At 45.2% G+C, this 18,795-nt stretch overlaps 1 protein-coding gene across 2 annotated transcripts in view; it reads right to left on the bottom strand.

Moving 5' to 3' along the window:
* The window catches only part of LOC126320407 (solute carrier family 35 member G1-like), a 445,673-nt gene that overhangs the window by 151,596 nt on the left and 275,282 nt on the right, over positions 1 to 18,795 (bottom strand). For both annotated transcript variants that reach the window (XM_049993996.1, XM_049993924.1), the window contains exon 2: positions 1,671 to 1,753. Coding sequence is in view for 1 of the 2 variants with exons in the window: in XM_049993924.1 (XP_049849881.1) it covers positions 1,671 to 1,753 (83 nt within the window). In the remaining variant the exon portion in view is untranslated. The remainder of the gene's footprint in view (positions 1 to 1,670; positions 1,754 to 18,795) is intronic.

The following is an 18,795-nucleotide window of genomic DNA, read 5'->3' on the forward strand; positions in this document are numbered from 1 at the left end:
CCGTTATGTTTCACGTATATCTAATATTGTACCTTGTATTTCCGCATGGGATTGGTTACTGTAGTACAGGAATAGCTATAAAAGACCGAGAAATTATAAGATGTATTTTCTCAGATTTATTACATATATAAATTTATTTATTTTGGACACATTATGATTCCATCTTTTTTTCCAAAAAATTTAAAGCTTTAAAAACACTGTGGCGATCAACACATAAGCGACAAGCGCAAGATGGCCGCCGGCGGCAAGCGGCCCATGCACTGTGTGTGCTCTACGTTGGCGTGCTGCACTCTACACTAGACTGAGGCGACAAAAGTCGTGGATATGCGCGCATACAGATGGCCGCAGTATGACGAACACAAGGTACAGCGTGAAAATGAGTTGGCGGAGCTGTCGTTCGCACTCAGGTGACTCGTGTGAATAGGCATCAGGCGCGATTGTGGCTGCACGTTGGCACTTACCACTCTTCGTACGCTGAATGGCAGTTGTAGGCAGGAGCACGGGACATTCCGTTTTGGAAGTCGTCAGGGAATTCAGCATTCCGAGATCCACCGTGTGAAGACTGTGCCGAGAATACCGAGTTCCAGGCGTCACCTCTCACCACGGACAACGCAGTGGCCGACGGCCTTCACTCAGCGACAGAAGAGCAGTGGTGTTTGCGTAGGGGTGTCAGAGCTAACAGACAAGCAACAATGCATGAAGTAACCGCAGTCGACAATGTGGGAAGTACGCGCGGACGTTAGCAGAGTGCGGCGAAATATGGCGTTAATGGGCTTCGGCAGCAGACGACCGAGGCGAGTGTCTTTCCTAACAGCACGACAGCGCCTACAGCGCCTCTCGTGGGATCGCGACTATATCGCGAGGAGTCAGATGAGCCACGACTGCAATTGGTAAGAGCTGATGGTAGGTTTCGAGTGCGGTGCAGGGCCCACGAAGCCATGCACCCATGTTGTTGGTTGGGTTGTTAGAGGGAGGTCATCGGTCTCATCGGATTAGGGAAGGACGGAGGAGGAAGTCATCCGTGCCCTTTCAAAGGAACCATCTCACAGAAAACCTAAATCAGGATGGCAGGACGCGGGACTGAATCGCCGCCCACCCGAATACGAGTGCAGTGTGCAAACCACTGCGCCACCCACGCTGTCAACGAGACACTGTGCAAGCCAGCGGTGGCTCCACAATGGTGAAGGCTGTGTTTATATGGAATGGTCTAAGTCTTCTGTTCCAACTGAAACGATCATGGTTTGGAAATGTGTTCGACCACTTGGAGACCATTTGCAGCCATTGAGGGACTTGATGTTCCCAAACAATGATGTGCCATGTCACTGGGCCACAATTCTTCGCAACTGGTTCGTAAAACATTCCAGACAATTCGAGAAAATGATCTGGCAGCGAAGATCACGCGACATCGAACATTTGTGGTACATAATCAAATGCTGAGGTCGTGTACAAACTCCTGCACCGACAACACTTCCGCAGTTATGGACGGTTGTAGAGGTAGCACGGCCCAGTATTTCTGCAGAGGACTTCGAACGACTAGTTCAGCCGGCGCCACATCGATTTGCTCGGCAAACAGAGGCCCCACACCATCTTAGGTGGTGTCCCACGACTTTTGTCACCTCAGGCTCCTGTACTCTACTGTACCCTACTGCACTCTGCTGCGCTATACTCACCTCTGCAGGAGGTGGACTGCAGCAGCGGCGAGCTGGCCTCTCCCTGCTCAGCGGCAGCCGCAGCCGCCGCCGCCCTCGCCGCCCTGAAACACACAGCAGGAACACACTCAGCACCCTCCAATCTCTAGCAGCACCTGTGAAGCGCGGTTCACCAACGATGGCGATGCGCGGGTCGAACCACCGGCGACGACTGCTGTCGCTGTCTGCTCCAAACGACAGCTGCATTACGGGCATGGCGTGAACAGGTACAGCTGTCCATGCAGCTTCAACACGATAGCACAGTTCATCAAGAGTAGTGACTGGCGTATTGTGACGAGCCAGTTGCTCGGCCACCATTGACCAAACGTTTTCAATTGGAGAGAGATCTGGAGAATGTGCTGGCCAGGGCAGCAGTCAATCATTTTCTGTATCCAGAAAGGCCCGTACTGAACCTGCAACATGCCGTCGTGCATTAGCCTGCTGAAATGTAGCGTTTCGCAGGGATCGAATGAAGGGTAGAGCCACGGGTCATAACACATCTGAAATGTAACGTCCACTGTTCAGAGTGCCGTCAATGCGGACAAGAGGTGACAGAGACGTGTAACCAATGGCACCCCATACCATCACACCGGGTGATACGCCAGTATGGCGATAACGAATCCAATGTGCGTTCGCCGCGATGTCGCCAAACACGGATCCGACCATCATGATGGTGTATATTCATCCGAAAAAGTGACGTTTTGCCATTCGTGCACCCAGGTTCGTCGTTGAGTACACCGTCGCAGGCGCTCCTGTTTGTGATGCAGGGTCAAGGGTAACCGCAGCCATGGTCTCCGAGCTGCTAGTCCATGCTGCTGCAAACGTCGTCCAGCTCTGCGTGCAGATAGTTGTTCTCTTGCAAAAGTTCCCATCTGTTGAATCAGGGATCGAGACGTGGCTGCACGATCCGTTACAGCCATGCTGATAAGACCCCTATCATCTCGACTGCTAGTGATACGAGGCCGTTCCGTATTACCCTCGTGAACCCACCGATTCCATATTCTGCTAGCACTCATTGGATCTCGACCAACGCGAGCAGCAATTTCGCGATACGATAAACCACAACTGCGATAGGCTACAATCCGACCTTTATCAAATTCGGAAACTTGATGGTACGCATTTCTCCTCCTTACACGAGGCATCACAGCAACGACTCACCAGGCAACGCCGGTCAACTGCTGTTTGTGTATGTGAAATCGGTTGGAAACTTTCCTCATATCAGCACTTTGTAGGTGTCACCACCGGCTCCAACCTTGTGTGAATGCTCTCAAAAGATAATGATTTGCTTATCATAACATCTTCTTCCTGTCGGTTAAATTTCGCGTCTGTAGCACTTCATCTTCGTGGTGCAGCAATTTTAATGGCCAGTAATGTATATCCACCTCAAAATAATCTAGCCAATGTTATTTTTTTCTCACTCTTATGACAATTTCTCTCATAGTTTTCTTCACACCTGTCGAAGGCAACTAGGGAAGTTGTTGAAATATGGTGCCAATAAAAATAACATTAGCTCGGTTCTAGATTTATCCAGTTGGGATTCATCAATTTCGCCAAGAAAGTCTGAAAGATCACGACGCTTATTTGTCTTGGTGCGTCCCCATGAAGGCTCCTTTCGCTGGACCACTGCGATTAGTACAGCAATAAGGCAGCTGCTGCCAACACACGCTGTTACGCACTAAGCAGTACACACGCCCCCACGCTGGAGCTGGAATGCGCACACTCGGTTGCGCACGGCTCTGTCACCGCACGGATCAAAAGCTCTGACGTCTTGCTGACGTCACACACCATATGGACAGAGACACACATACTACAAAGCTCCTACAGGCATTGATCCACAGCGCCCCTTCCGCCTAGTTCTATTGACGTTCGTCACTTCGTGAGCCCAGTTTTTTCAGAGAAAATGGTGGAGTGTGTGAGACATTAGCTACATAACACGAATGAACAGTTGCGGTACATTCTGTGGCGATGGATTTTCCAGAGTTAATCAAACGGAACTAGGATCAGAATATTCACTTATAAACTACACAACTGACGTATTGAGCTATAAGGGCACATGAAGATCGGGGCTGAGCAGTTTGCAGAGCTACTTTTTGGGCACTTCAGGTGCAATAGGTTATTTTTTATGTTGTTTAATATACAGAACCAGTGAAGCACAGTGACTCATTTCAGCTGTATGAAAATAAGACGAAACTTTTTCCAGTCCCAACTACCATGTACACCTGCCAAATAAATTATAAGATAACAAGCAAGTAAAGCACAGCACTAACATCTTGTTATGCTGGCATCATCCTAAAATGAGTAATCGCAGGGGAGTGCAGGTACACTGGAATATGTAACTAACATTTGTTGATAGTGCCACCTAGTTTTTCCAAAGAACACGTCAAAATTACAGTATAAAAATAAATAGGAAGAGGAAAACTCCTACTAACTGGTAATTTTGGATTTCATCATAAGATGGCACTGTTAGCAAACGCTGAATCTATGTTCTAGTGTATACAGGGTGTTTGTAAAATGCATGTAGAAAATGAGAGGGCTGGTAGAGCTGGTCATAACATGCAGCTGTTACTTAGCAATTAACTTTCAATTTTCCGGGTTTATTAATTCTTTTGTTAAATTAAGTCAGAGTGTAACGAAATTTATTACTTCTCACAAACATTAAGTTTTCACACTACACGTGTCAACCTTCAGTTGCCACGCTTGTAGTGCTAATTATAAGTGCAATAAGCTTTCTTTTTCAGTTACTATAGTAATTGTCCATAGGACTGGCGACCGTAATTTTCCCCAAATCTCATATATCTAATTACCGCTAATTAATTGATAACGTAACGGCCGCACATTTACTTTCTTTATTAACTTTACCCCTTTTAAAAATTAATTTCCACTAGTTTCATTTGCATTTTTCCTTTCATTTAGATGTAGCCCTTTCCTCCCTCTTTACCGACAGATTAACTACGGTGACGATTGCTTTTCCCAAATTTCCATTAGGTACACGCGGTTTAATTTTTCACTGTCATTAAGGTCGATAAGTGAGGGGGAGGTTACACACAGACAACATGCCTTCGCCTGTCTGCTGTATGTGGATCAGTGATGACTGCATCCCATCATCATAATAATGCACGATGCCACGTTGCGAAACCTGTGCAGGAGCTGCAGCGTTTGTGGGGTGGTAAATACCGTAATCGTCTGATATGAGCCCCCTATTCGCCAAAATGAAGGAAATTCTTTGTGGCTTGCGCTGCAACACAAGAGACGAATCCATAAGTGCCATAGGACAGTTCTTTCGAGAGGTCGACAGAGATGGATACACTGATGGTGTATGACACCTTCCATCTGTGTGGGGGAAAGCGATCGAGATGCCGCGAGATAATATTGAGAGTGTATGCTAGATGAACGTCTGTCAGTGAAGTCTGGTATGAATTATAATAGTATTTCAACTATTTGTCATCCAATCTATCTAGGAATGGTGATACTGAAGTCGATGTACATTAAACAACATGTTCATTTGACAAAAAATTTAATCATTTTTTCCACAGTTTATGTTCTTTGGTGTAGAAAAAATCATGTTTCATTCCCTATTACACGCTCCTAGGAGGCCGACTTTCTATTTTGCCTTCCAAATTAGCGTACGTTCTTCGTGGTTCAAGGTATCTCCACACTAAATTTCATCGAAATAGGTCCATTGGTTTAATCTTGAGAACGTAACAGACAAAATTACTTTCGCATTTAAAAAGGTTATTATGGAAGTACGAATTAATGACGTTGAGGATTGTATATGTATTGGAATCATTTGTTTGAATCGTATTACGTAGAAAATACTGACCAATAGTAGCATTTCCACAAATGTCATAAATGAGGTTACCCTCCATGCAGAGGCTGTTGCACGCAGCGACCGTTATTTTTTTTTTTTTAATTTGAAAATAATAGATTTCAGCTATCAGTGGTCCTTTGGAATTTTTATTGGCAGATCTAGATTTCAGCAAGAAACTAGCCATTCTCACTGCACTATCCTTTTTTTTGGTCAATGCATGTAATGCCTGTTGGTCTGGCTTTGTACACAGTTCATTGAATACTGATGCATTGACATGAATTGACCAAAAAAGGATTGCTAGTTTCTAGCTGAAATCTAGATCTGCCAATAAAAATTCCAAAGAACGACTGATACCTGAAATCTATTATTTACAAATCAAATATGATAAAGTTGATGAGTCAAAGAGTTTTGTGATAAGTTCCTATGGGACCAAACTGCTGAGGTCATCGCTCGCTAGCCTTATACGTTACTTAATCTAATTTAAACTAACTTACGCTAATGACAACACACACACACACACACACACACACACACACACACACACACACACACACACACACCATGGCCGAGGGAGGACCCGAACCTCCGACGGGGGGACTCGTGCGAACAGTGATAAGGTGCCACAGACCGCACGACTATCCAGCGCGGCAGTCAAAGAGTAAACAGCTTCTCAAAGATTGAATATTTCCGCTAACTCGCTAATATTTTTGAAATTAATAGATATCTTTTACTCTACACTTTCTAAATTACGATAGCGTACGTTCTACCTCACATTTCAGGCTATCTGCATATTTTGTCTCATCGTGAACTGGTTCACCTGTTTAGTTGTGAAAATGTAAAAGAGTTATTTTCGCACTGATAATATTAGAAGGGGTTCAGCGCAAAGAATGAGAGATAGATGTAGTCACAGAGGTAGCTGGAGAAGCATCTTGAGAAAGTCTGTGCTGTTGTTGGTCTATACGGTGATTTGTCGCCTGTAGGCGGTGAACGGCACATCCCTAGCAAAGGAAGCTTTATGATGAAGTCACGGCTCTCGTGCGTAGTTCTAAGATATGTCTTAGCTCGTTCTGGAAGCGTGGTTTGTACAGAGTCACGGATGCAGCAGACCTGGGCAGAGGGGAGCGTGCTAGTGCTGAATGGCCAGCACAGCTGACTCTCATGCGGAGGACCCTGGTTCAATACCTGGTAATGACAGGGACAGTTTTCCTTGTGGAAGGACTGCAAGGAGGTGCACACAGCCTCCTGACGCCAATTCAGGAGCCCCCTGATCGAGAAGTATCGGCTGCGAGATGAACAACGCCGACAACGGCAAGGAGAGCGGTGTGCTGATTCCCCACCCCTGCCCACCGTATCCAGAGCCCGTTTGCTGAGGATGACACGGTAGCGATACGTCCCCTCGGTCGTGTGGACAGAGTTCGCGTCTACTCTACAGCTGTACGAAACACGGCCGTCTGTCGATGTGCGGGGCAAAGAACTTCGCGTTGGCACCCTCCCGCCTCAGCCTTCTCACCGTCTTTTCCTGTTCCATGCCTGAACTGTGTGCGAGAAGTTGGAAAGCCGGAGCACGCGCTCTACCTCCTACGATTTTACTGTCGTCGCCATTTCGCAATATGTATGTTTGAGGTAATAACATGTTGCTTAACTTTCCTTCGATGGCCGGCCGCGGTGGCCGTGCGGTTCTGGCGCTGCAGTCCAGAACCGCGGGGCTGCTACGGTCGCAGGTTCGAATCCTGCCTCGAGCATGGGTGTGTGTGATGTCCTTAGCTTAGTTAGGTGTAAGTAGTTCTAAGTTCTAGGGGACTTATGACCTAAGAAATTGAGTCCCATAGTGCTCAGAGCCATTTGAACCATTTTCTTTTTCTTCGATGTGCGAGAACTTTAACAGCAAACCGCTGCACTTGCATAAGCATCACTGTAGCTCTTGCGCTTGCTGCACTGAACGGCTCGTGTCTGTCCAGTCATATGACTGTGCAAAGATCTCACAGCTTATGACAATCATGAGGAATACGCTACTACATAGGACTGACACGATGACAGCACGAACACATGGTACAGAACAAACAGAGAGAGAAGAAAGAAAAATGCTGTGGAAGATACTACGCCTTGAAAGAGTTGATGAGAGATGGTTGTGAAGAGCTTGGGGAGAACTGGAGAGTGAGGAGAAATCAGAGTGTACAGGGCAAGATTTGTGGGTCGTGTGATTAAGAAGACCGAAGTAGTCTAAGAAACCGCGCGCTGATGTAGTCGACGCCATTGAGCTGCTGCTGCCACAGCTCTCACGGCAGAGTAGAGACACGATGCGATATGACGTCACTCCCCGTAGATTAACGGTAGAAAAAAAAACCTGAAAAACTTCCGAAAAGGCGTTCCTCGCGTAGTCGTTGTATCTCAATTACAAGTCCGCAGCGTTTCCACTTATGCGAACTCGTATAATTCATGCTTTTTGCTATTACTGTTGTATTGTTAATTGCCCGGATTTGCAGTAGTTATAAATTCTTCTCCCGTTCGCATAGCACACACCACTCATTGCGAGGAAATATTTCAGTTAACAGTTTTTTCTTACGCTGTTGTCTCGTTGGTATGGAATTGTTGTGCTGGTATGCAGCGAGATCCAGAGATACTCTTTGATTCAGTCTTTGCAAGATTGCGTCGTAATACGAAAATATTTTAAAGTTCACTTCTCAACTAATGACGTGAATATTTGCACTTCTATGAAATAGTCTTTCATGAGTAGTCGTTTGATTTAGTCATTTATCAAACTATTTAATGATGTAGTCCAGACCGGGTATTTAACCGGTAACGAACAGTCTATTGTTATTTTGTCACTAAGTACTTATAACTCCCGCGCCATACGCGCACGGAATAGTTTAGTTAAGTCAGTCCGATTGAGTTATAGTTTCTTGGCAATTACCACAACACTTAAGCGTAAGTGTTTTTCTTCATGCTGTTGTGTACTTAGGTCCTATTCAAGATTTCGTGTATTCTTTCGTAGAATGTTCACTTGTCCTTAAGGTCCAACTAATTTAAAGTCAAGTCCAATGTTCACTAATTCCGTTATTAGATTTCAATTAACCCGTAGTGCACGGTTAAATGAGTCTATCTGTTCCTGTCTCAGTTCATAAAACAGTTTCTTAAGCCGTGAATCCCGTCACGCAATAAACACTTCTAAACTCGAAAACAATCTCGTCACGATTCGCGATCTCAATAATTCAGATTAGAACTGCTCTCGTACTTCTGTGGCAGAGCACTGTAGGCGCAATGAATTTCTTCGTTGCGCTTACAACTCTCTTCCACATAAAAGTTATCTCTGAAGTCATTACTTTGCACTTAACTTTTGAGATATTAATTTCACATTTGTCACATGGATATTTGTCCATTGCTGAAATACGCTCTTCCGCTAACAAATATGCTCAGTGGTGTACAATGTAGTTGTTGACAAAACTCTTTCGTGTCAGCTCATCGGCAAAGATGTCGTAACTGCCAAGGTAACTTTCCCTACTTCATGTTTCTTCTTAACTGACTTTAAAGTGGTCGTTGGGGCGTTGCAACAGGTACTGGCAGTGGCAGGAGAAGAGGAAAGCGCAGTCCACGAAGGGGCTATCTGCCATCCATAGAGAAGCCGTAACGAAACGAGAAAAGAGAGGCATTTCCTCTACTGACTGCCGTCAGTGATCGGAGGTGTGAACGCAGCTGTCGAGCTTCGCCAGGGTGACGGCGCCTTGAGACCATGCCAGCAGCCGGTGGCGGCAAACCTGGACTCCCTCCCCCTCCTGCCGACGCTGCCGGCGTTGCGTGCGGCGCGCGCCGCGTCCCTGCAGTGGAGCGTAGCGGAGTGAGGCGTGCTGTTAACGCGAAACCGATCCCCTGCGAGTTTCGAGGAAACCCAGCACCGCCCCGCACCATACCGGCGCCGCCCGCTAGGACGGCCTCCTCAGGCGCCGGAATGCGCTGCCGGCGATCCGGTTTCGGGAACTCAACTGACACGCACACATTCCGCAGCAGCTGCGAGAAGCCTGTTTGTCGGTAACCTGCCAATTTTGTCGACCGGCTGGCATTTACGAAGGCAGCAGTGGAAGGTGTCTTCCTCGGGCAGGACTCTCTCTTCTTCTCATATCCGCAGGCGTCTTTGACAACGTGCGTTGTTTCCACGACTGGGAAATCGTCTGATATCTGATGCATTCCATTGCAGCCTCTGGTGGGACTGCTGTAGAGCATGGATACGTGAATGGATAACGGTAGATCGTAATAAAACGAATTGCGGAAATATATTCTCGAGCAAACCGGTGGCGTTATCCCACATCCATCTGATGTGCTGGTAGGGGTTCAAATGGTTCAAATGGCTCTTAGCACTATGGGACTGAACTTAGAACTACTTAAACCTAACTAACCTAAGGACATCACACTCATCCATGCCCGAGGCACGATTCGAACCTGCGACCGTAGCGGTCTCGCGATTCCAGACTGTAGCACTGGTAGCGGTGTGAGGGAGTTCCAGGCGCGCGCTAGAGAACTCAATAATTATTTAAAGAAAATTGAATTTTTAATATGCCACGCTCTTAAAGTCGACTGAAGTATAAAATAATTTCTCCTACCGCCATACAGAATCCTAATCCCATATACACCTGATAATTTGTGAGTGTGAGATTTTAATAGCTATGAAAGTACTTGTAAGATTTAATCAAATAAAAAATGTAAGACGTGTACAACAAAAGCGAGAAGAAGAACTATTCATGCACAAAAAATATGTTTTGCACGCACCCCTCTTTTCTCGTTTTAAATCTTACAAATATTTTCATAGCTATTAAAAATTCACAGTCGTAAATTTTCAGGACTGTCTGTATACATTTGTAAACTGCATGAGTTAGAAGAAATTATTTTATATTTTCGAGTCTAATTTTAAAATGTGGTGTACTTCAAATTCATTTATATTCAAATAATTATTTTCTGCTTCTTAGTGCCTGTATGTGTGTGTGTGTGTGTGTGTGTGTGTGTAAGCGCGCGCGCGTGTAAAATTTTCCAATCGATTTCAGACATTTTGAGTTTGCAACACAAACATGTGGCATATTCAGGTTTATTTCAGTCTCTCTTCGTGTCACTCAACCAACACACTGCTTCCTCCTAAGCGTATCTTGCGGAAAGACCGTGAAGGTAAAAAATAGAGATATTCGAAATAACACAGAAATGTACCAGTAATCGTTCCTCCCAAAACCCATTCGCGACTGGAACAGGAAAACTGGGAAATGGCAAAGGTACGCAAAGTACCCTCCCCTACGCTATAGACAAGAAAACGAGTTAATACCGCACCGTAATCAAGTTCTGAGCTATGTTTGAAACTTAAAGTCTCTAGCGGATAGGAAAGTTAAATTTGCAGAATTTGCACCCAGATGACAGACAGACAGACAAACAAGCTACATAAGAAAAAGTCTTAAGAAAAGGACGACGCTGATCGAGTATTACAAGAGGGACATAAAAACTTCTCACTTGCTGTCAGAAAAACGGTGTATATGCTCTGATAAGAAAACTTCCCTTAAAACTTCTATCGATTATGCATGTGGAACACTGGCGTTGTGATGAATTAAGGTTTTCTCAAGAAACAGCATCTCCGCTTAAAAAATCGAAATACATTCAGTTTTTCCATTCACCTAGCACAAAATAGTCATTCTATTACGAATATAAAAACAAATCTCCTTATGTGGAACACAAGGGAACAAAACGGCGTATGAACTCCTAAGAGGTCGTCGGTCGGTAGAGTTATACACTGCTTAAACTGACACACGCTGAGAACAACACACACACGTATACCCGAGGAAGGACTCGAACCTCAGGAGGGAGAGGCCGCGCAGTCCGTCACATGGAGTCTCAAAGCTCGCACCACAAGGGAATAAATATGGACCTTCTGGAACAATTAATCATAACCTTAGATGTCCCATACCATCTTAAATCAACAAAGTGACTTAGCAAACAGTCAGTTTGTTAGAATTTTAAAGAATCTTCAACTTTGGAGAACTAAGTAGTTACTCAGAAGCTAAATACCCAGAATTAACACACACACACACACACACTACCCCACTCCTTATATCAACCACCTAACTTACCCCATAATCTACTATTAACATTAAATGAAGTCACCAACATGTTCAGATTTGATGAAAGGTCATAATCAATGTCTATTAAGGTAGAATGAACATCTCAAACGCAATTTTAATACGAATTTCAACCACAGAAGAAACATCCTTAATTCTAGTTTTATAGATTTTGGAAATAGCTGGCGTTAATGTAGCAATAATGAATATATCTTACTTTTGTAACAGCGAATGTAATTTAAATTATTACGTATATTTACTGTCATCAGTGTACAACTGTCGAAAATGTTGAGCAAAGAAAATGTCTGCTCCAACGCACATTATTTGAACATCAACTTTAGTCACTCTCTTTGGTTCTTTTACATCCTGTAAAGCGTGTGGGAGTTGTTCCTTGTGGAAAAGTTCCTGTGCGTCGTGACATGACTAGAAAACCAAAATTATGTTTTTCAATGTAATGTGTGCACCACGGACGCTAATAACTACAAGTTCAAATGGTTCAAATGGCTCTGAGCACTATGGGACTCAACTGCTGTGGTCATTAGTCCCCTAGAACTTAGAACTACTTAAACCTAACTAACCTAAGGACATCACACACATCCATGCCCGAGGCAGGATTCGAACCTGCGACCGCAGCGGTCGCACGGTTATAACTACAAGTAATGGCTTCAAGTCGATCTTATGATGTGAGTAATTCCTGATAACTCACCACATGCATTGTTTACTTGTTTCGTTTCTTTTATCTTGTTACAGTTACACGAACCCCACTATGCTACAAATAATCATTACATGTGTGTACTACCTGAAGATGAGTGACTAGGCGATACCAAACCGGTCATTGTCTAATGAAATTGATCCATCACAAAAGGCGGCTGGTTACAGGTATTTCTGGAGACATTAAAACTCCCCTTAAACCGAAACCCAAAATGGGGAGATAAATTGTAACTAGACAGACGACCCGTCGCTCTTTGGGACTTCGTCTTTAAGAAAGATTACTTTCCCATTATCAGGTGTCTTTTTTAAGGACGCGGTGGCGTGAAAAATAAACGAAATATACGTAGAATGCCAGGTGAAAAATCTCTTGCTTCTTGTCGCGAGCCTCACCCGCGTTCTGAGAATCCTTCTGGTGCTTTTGTGGTGTGAGCGACCTCGGCAGACGCAGGGCCTACCTCCAGCTATCGTCCTTGGAGTGGTCGTAACTCTCCTGCAAGAATTAATCAACCACACTCTTTACGGTTTTACAACCCGACCTCCTAAAGTGTCCGCGCACATTTAATTCGTAGGTGTGTCGGCAAGGCTGTAAGGGTCATAAACGGGGAAAACAGCCTTGTCCGGCTTCAACAGTGATCGCACGCTTATTTCGGTCTGTTGTACACCATGTATTTACACGTCAAATTCTCTCTGACACGTACGCTCTGCAAGGTAAACACCCAGTATTTAGCATGGTACGATGAAGACATCTCATTGCCCCACGTAATTTCACAGCAGATGATGGCCGCTGACAGATTCAGGTTCAAGAAATGAGAAATATTTTCACTGTAATACTACAAAAGGTCGTACTGAATTCCGAGCACACCGTAACGTATTCGTTACGTTCCATACCATTATTTTCTGAACGAATTGCTTTCTGCAGCACTTATCCCGATTATCGCTATTTGTTTTGTGTTGAATTATCGAAGCACTGACTACATGTCTTTTTCCATCAGCCCGTATCATAAATTTTTATACTTAGCGTTGTAAAAGACGACACCGCGAATTTGCCGGTGGTATACACTCCTGGAAATGGAAAAAAGAACACATTGACACCGGTGTGTCAGACCCACCATACTTGCTCCGGACACTGCGAGAGGGCTGTACAAGCAATGATCACACGCACGGCACAGCGCACACACTAGGAACCGCGGTGTTGGCCGTCGAATGGCGCTAGCTGCGCAGCATTAGTGCACAGCCGCCGTCAGTGTCAGCCAGTTTGCCGTAGCATACGGAGCTCCATCGCAGTCTTTAACATTGGTAGCATGCCGCGACAGCGTGGACGTGAACCGTGTGTGCACTTGACGGACTTTGAGCGAGGGCGTATAGTGGGCATGCGGGAGGCCGGGTGGACGTACCGCCGAATTGCTCAACACGTGGGGCGTGAGGTCTCCACAGTACATCGATGTTGTCGCCAGTGGTCGGCGGAAGGAGCACGTGCCCGTCGACCTGGGACCGGACCGCAGCGACGCACGGATGCACGCCAAGACCGTAGGATCCTATGCAGTGCCGTAGGGGACCGCACCGTCACTTCCCAGCAAATTAGGGACACTGTTGCTCCTGGGGTATCGGCGAGGACCATTCGCAACCGTCTCCATGAAGCTGGGCTACGGTCCCGCACACCGTTAGGCCGTCTTCCGCTCACGCCCCAACATCGTGGAGCCCGCCTCCAGTGGTGTCGCGACAGGCGTGAATGGAGGGACGAATGGAGACGTGTCGTCTTCAGCGATGAGAGTCGCTTCTGCCTTGGTGCCAATGATGGTCGTATGCTTGTTTGGCGCCGTGCAGGTGAGCGCCACAATCAGGACTGCATACTACCGAGGCACACAGGGCCAACACCCGGCATCATGGTGTGGGGAGCGATCTCCTACACTGGCCGTACACCTCTGGTGATCGTCGAGGGGACACTGAATAGTGCACGGTACATCCAAACCGTCATCGAACCCATCGTTCTACCATTCCTAGACCCGCAAGGGAACTTGCTGTTCCAACAGGACAATGCACGTCCGCATGTATCCCGTGCCACCAAACGTGCTCTAGAAGGTGTAAGTCAACTACCCTGGCCAGCAAGATCTCCGGGTCTGTCCCCCATTGAGCATGTTTGGGACTGGATGAAGCGTCGTCTCACGCGGTCTGCACGTCCAGCACGAACGCTGGTCCAACTGAGGCGCCAGGTGGAAATGGCATGGCAAGCCGTTCCACAGGACTACATCCAGCATCTCTACGATCGTCTCCATGGGAGAATAGCAGCCTGCATTGCTGCGAAAGGTGGATATACACTGTACTAGTGCCGACATTGTGCATGCTCTGTTGCCTGTGTCTATGTGCCTGTGGTTCTGTCAGTGTGATCATGTGATGTATCTGACCCCAGGAATGTGCCAATAAAGTTTCCCCTTCCTGGGACAATGAATTCACGGTGTTCTTATTTCAATTTCCAGGAGTGTATATTTATGTCATTAGAAGCAACGGAGTCAGCAGTAAGAGTGCAGGGGACTTTCACTGTTAGACGGGAGAGAAAGTGGATAGGTGGAAAGAATACACTGTACGTCTCCACCTGTCCGATGACGTGACTGAAAGAGAGCATTGGGAAGCTGACGCAGTATTAGCGTCAGAGCTTTAGAAGCGTTGACAACGAATAAGGCGAAGTCATTGATAACACTCCCGTGGAATCTCTGAAATTTTTAGAGAAATGACAACCACGCGATTGTGTACAGTTGGCGTGTAGAATCGATGAGACTGGAGACATAACAGCAAACTTCCGGAAAGATGTCACTCAACAATGCCGAAGATAACAAGGGCAGACACGTGAAGAAATTATCAAACATTCAGCGTAGAAGCTCATGCATACAAGTTGCTGAAAAGAATATTATGCAGAAGAATGGAAAATAAGATTGAAGATGTGTAAGATGGCGCTCAATTTAGTTTGTAAAAGAGAAACACCAGACAGGCAGTTCTGACTTTGTGATTGTTAATGAAAGAAGATTACAAAAATAGAGTTTCATAGGATTTCTCGACCTAGAAAAAGTGTTGGGCAGTGTTAAAAGGTGCAATATATCCTAAATTCTCAGGAAAATAGTAGTAAGTTATAGAAAGAACGGGTAATTTACAGCATGTATAAGGACCAAGCACGAAGAATAAGAAGTCGAAGAACGAAGTACTTGGATTAAAAGGCATGTCAGGCAGCGAAGCGGTGTTTCGGCACTACTGTTCAATTTGTACATGGAATAAGCAATAATGGGTTGAAAAGGAAGATTAAAGTTCGCGATGAAAGAATGTGAACGATAAGATTTGCAGATGGCACTGCTATCATCAGTGAAAGCGAGAAGGTATTGCAGGACATGCTGAACGAAATAAATAATCTACTGGACACATAATGTGGGATAAGAGTAAACCGAAGAAGCACGAAAATAATTAGGATTACCAGAAATGAGGTTAGTAATAAAATGAACATGAAAACTGAGGACAAAGAATTAGTTGAAGTGGGGAAGTTTTCCTTACTTGGAAGTTAAGTAAAGTATGACGGATGAATCACACAGAACTAATAGCACACTAGTACAGGCAAAGAGGTCATTACCGACAGAAAATGTCTGTTAATATAAAAGATTGCACTTAATTTGAGGACGAAATGTCATTGTATGGTTGTTGTTCATGGGCTGTGGGAAAGCCTTAAAAGACAAGAATCGAAGTGTTTGACATGTGGTGTTATACAAGTATACTGAAAGTTAAGAGGACTGATAAGATAAGAAATGAAGTGGTTCTCGGCGGGATCACTGAGGGTAGAAATATGTGGATTACAAAGACAAGAGGAAGGGACAGGATGATAGGAGATGCGTTAAGATATCAGGCAATAACTTCCATGGTTCTAGAGGGAGTTGTAGTGGGTAAAAACTGTACAGGAAGACAGAGATTGAAAGAAATTTATCAAATACCTGAGGACCCAGGTTGCAAGTGCTATTCTGAGATGAATAGTTTGGCACAAGAGAGGAATTCGTGGCGGACCACATCGAACAATTCAAAAGAGTGAAGAGCCAAACAAAAGTTATTTCGGAGCAACGCTGTTACCCAATAAAAATCCAGACCTGGTCAGGGCGTTGACTGGTATTGGATACGAGGGAAAACGATCCAAGTGCAACGCCCAGTCAGCCATACAGGCTGTTTCATCACGAGAGCTTATTCTCTCTTCATAGTATCCATTTTCCCCGGCGTGCTAGCCCAGTAAGATAGGTAGATATGAAGCAGTAGCAGTCTGAATGTTTGAAACGAGGTAAGAGCGTAGACGAAGTAAGGAAAGAGTTGGGATACAGGTTGCATCCGGGTCACTGTTCCAATAACGACCTCCACAGGATAACTGCTGTGTTGGGAAAGTAGCACGGAAGATCTGCCTGACTAATGTGTGGCGTCATATCTCAGCCGGTAAGAGGATTAGATTGGGGTACCGTCTGCACTAGAATTAATTCCGGCGAACTGAGTTTAGGCTCATAGACTTTACTGACACTGGAAATCTTTATGTAAGACCTGTGGACGAAAACTGTCATACAGAGGACGTGAACATTTTCATGCTGCAAGTGGTCGAAGCTAAAAATAAATATGTATGTCAGCTATACTGACACCTAAGCAAGGACAGCTGCCATTCTGTGTTCACCCAATAAAACTAACCAGACGTAAATCAAAAACCGGTCAAAGTTTCAACCGTAGTCCAAGTCTTTGTACCTGCATGCATACTCTGCGAAGCGATGAATCGAGTGTGACAAAAGGTGCTTTTGGTTGTAGCACAAAATTAAGGATTACTCAAGTTCAATTAATGGAAAAAGCGATTGGAAAGTGATTCCTTGTAATCCTGTGCGTGAACTATAATTAGTCTCTCTTTATCAGCAAAGCTTCTGTGCCATCCAGTAAGTTCATTCTTCTACTTTTCACGACGTAAGTGTCACAACACACAGATAATCTAACCTCAAAGATCGATGCAACCAATACTATTTTTTACTAAGTGATGTCAAGATGGCATTTTACTTTGATTACACTAGTTATAAGCGTACATATATTTTCGATCTTGGAAAATAAAGTGTTCTCACAAAAAGGTTACACCAATGATAGTTACAGATTGCCTTCTACAGAAATGACAATGTCATGTAATTGTAAGGTGATGAAAATTCACGGCATCCTCCTTTGTATACGTTTCTACAGTCTGTTAGTCCGTCCGCATATGCTCCCGCAAATATTCGAGTAGAAGTACTTTTCGTAGACAGACTACATTTCCCGTTACCATACCAAGAATTCAAAGTCTGATGTTTGCATTTCATACAATAGATTTCATAGGATCGCTTCACTTCATAGTCGGGCTACTCAATGAAATTTGCATGCCCTGACCAGTATAGTGATTCCAGAAGGTTACTCGAAAAGATCAGCACTCAGAAAATATGGAAAACGTAAGAAATGTACGTACTGACCTTCGAGTCGCCCACAATGGTATTTGCGTGGATGTCTGTGGTTCTGTTTTCAGTTACTGCATTGACTAAAACATTGCGTGCACCCTGCAACAAGAATCACTGCATCTGTAAGCCCACAAGCATAGCGGTCTCCAAAATGTACCAGCAATCAAAACCAATTTTGTCACAGAAGATATCTCTAGCGCACCATGATTGTGCGTTAAAATACAAGGAAGAGCCAAAGAAACAGATACACCTACCTAATGTTGTGTAGGGCCCCCGCGGGAGCTCAGAAGTGCCACAACACGACTTAGCATAGACTCGGCTAACGTCTGAAGCAGTCCTGGAGGGAACTGACATAATGAAACCTGCAGGGCTATGCATAAATCCGTATGAGTTCGAGGCGGTGGAGATCTCTTCTGAACAGCACGCTGCAAGGCATCCCAACTATGCCCAGTAATGTTGATGTCTAGGGTGTTTGGTAGCCAGCGGATGTGTTTAAACTCAGAAGAGTGTTTCGGGACTCACTCTGTAGCAATTCTGGACTTGTGGGGTGTCGCATTGTCCTGCTGGAATTGCCCAAGTCAGTCGGAATGCACAACGAACATGAATGAATGCAGGTGAGCAAACAGGATACGTGTCCCACATCACTCCAACTGCACATGCCCCACACCATTGCAGAGCCTCCGCCAGCTTAACAGTCCCCTGCTCACATGCAGCGTCCACTGACTCATGAGGTTGTCTCCATACCCATACACCTCCATCCGCTCGTTCTAATTTGAAACGAGACTCATCCGACCCGGCAACATGTTTCCGGCCACCAACAGTCCAATGTCGGTGTTGACGGGCGCAGACGAGGCGTAAAATTCTGTGTCGTGCAGTCACCAGGATACACGAGTTGGCCTCCGGTTCCGAAAACCCATATCAATGAATGGTTCGCTCGCTGACACTTGTTGACGGTACAGCATTGAAATCTGCAGCAATTTGCGGAAAGATTGCTACATATATCTGTATTTGAACACATGTGTCTGTTCCAGTTTCTT

Source organism: Schistocerca gregaria, chromosome 1 (genome assembly GCF_023897955.1).
Source record: "Schistocerca gregaria isolate iqSchGreg1 chromosome 1, iqSchGreg1.2, whole genome shotgun sequence".
In the NCBI taxonomy this organism is placed as follows: Eukaryota; Metazoa; Arthropoda; class Insecta; order Orthoptera; family Acrididae; genus Schistocerca; species Schistocerca gregaria.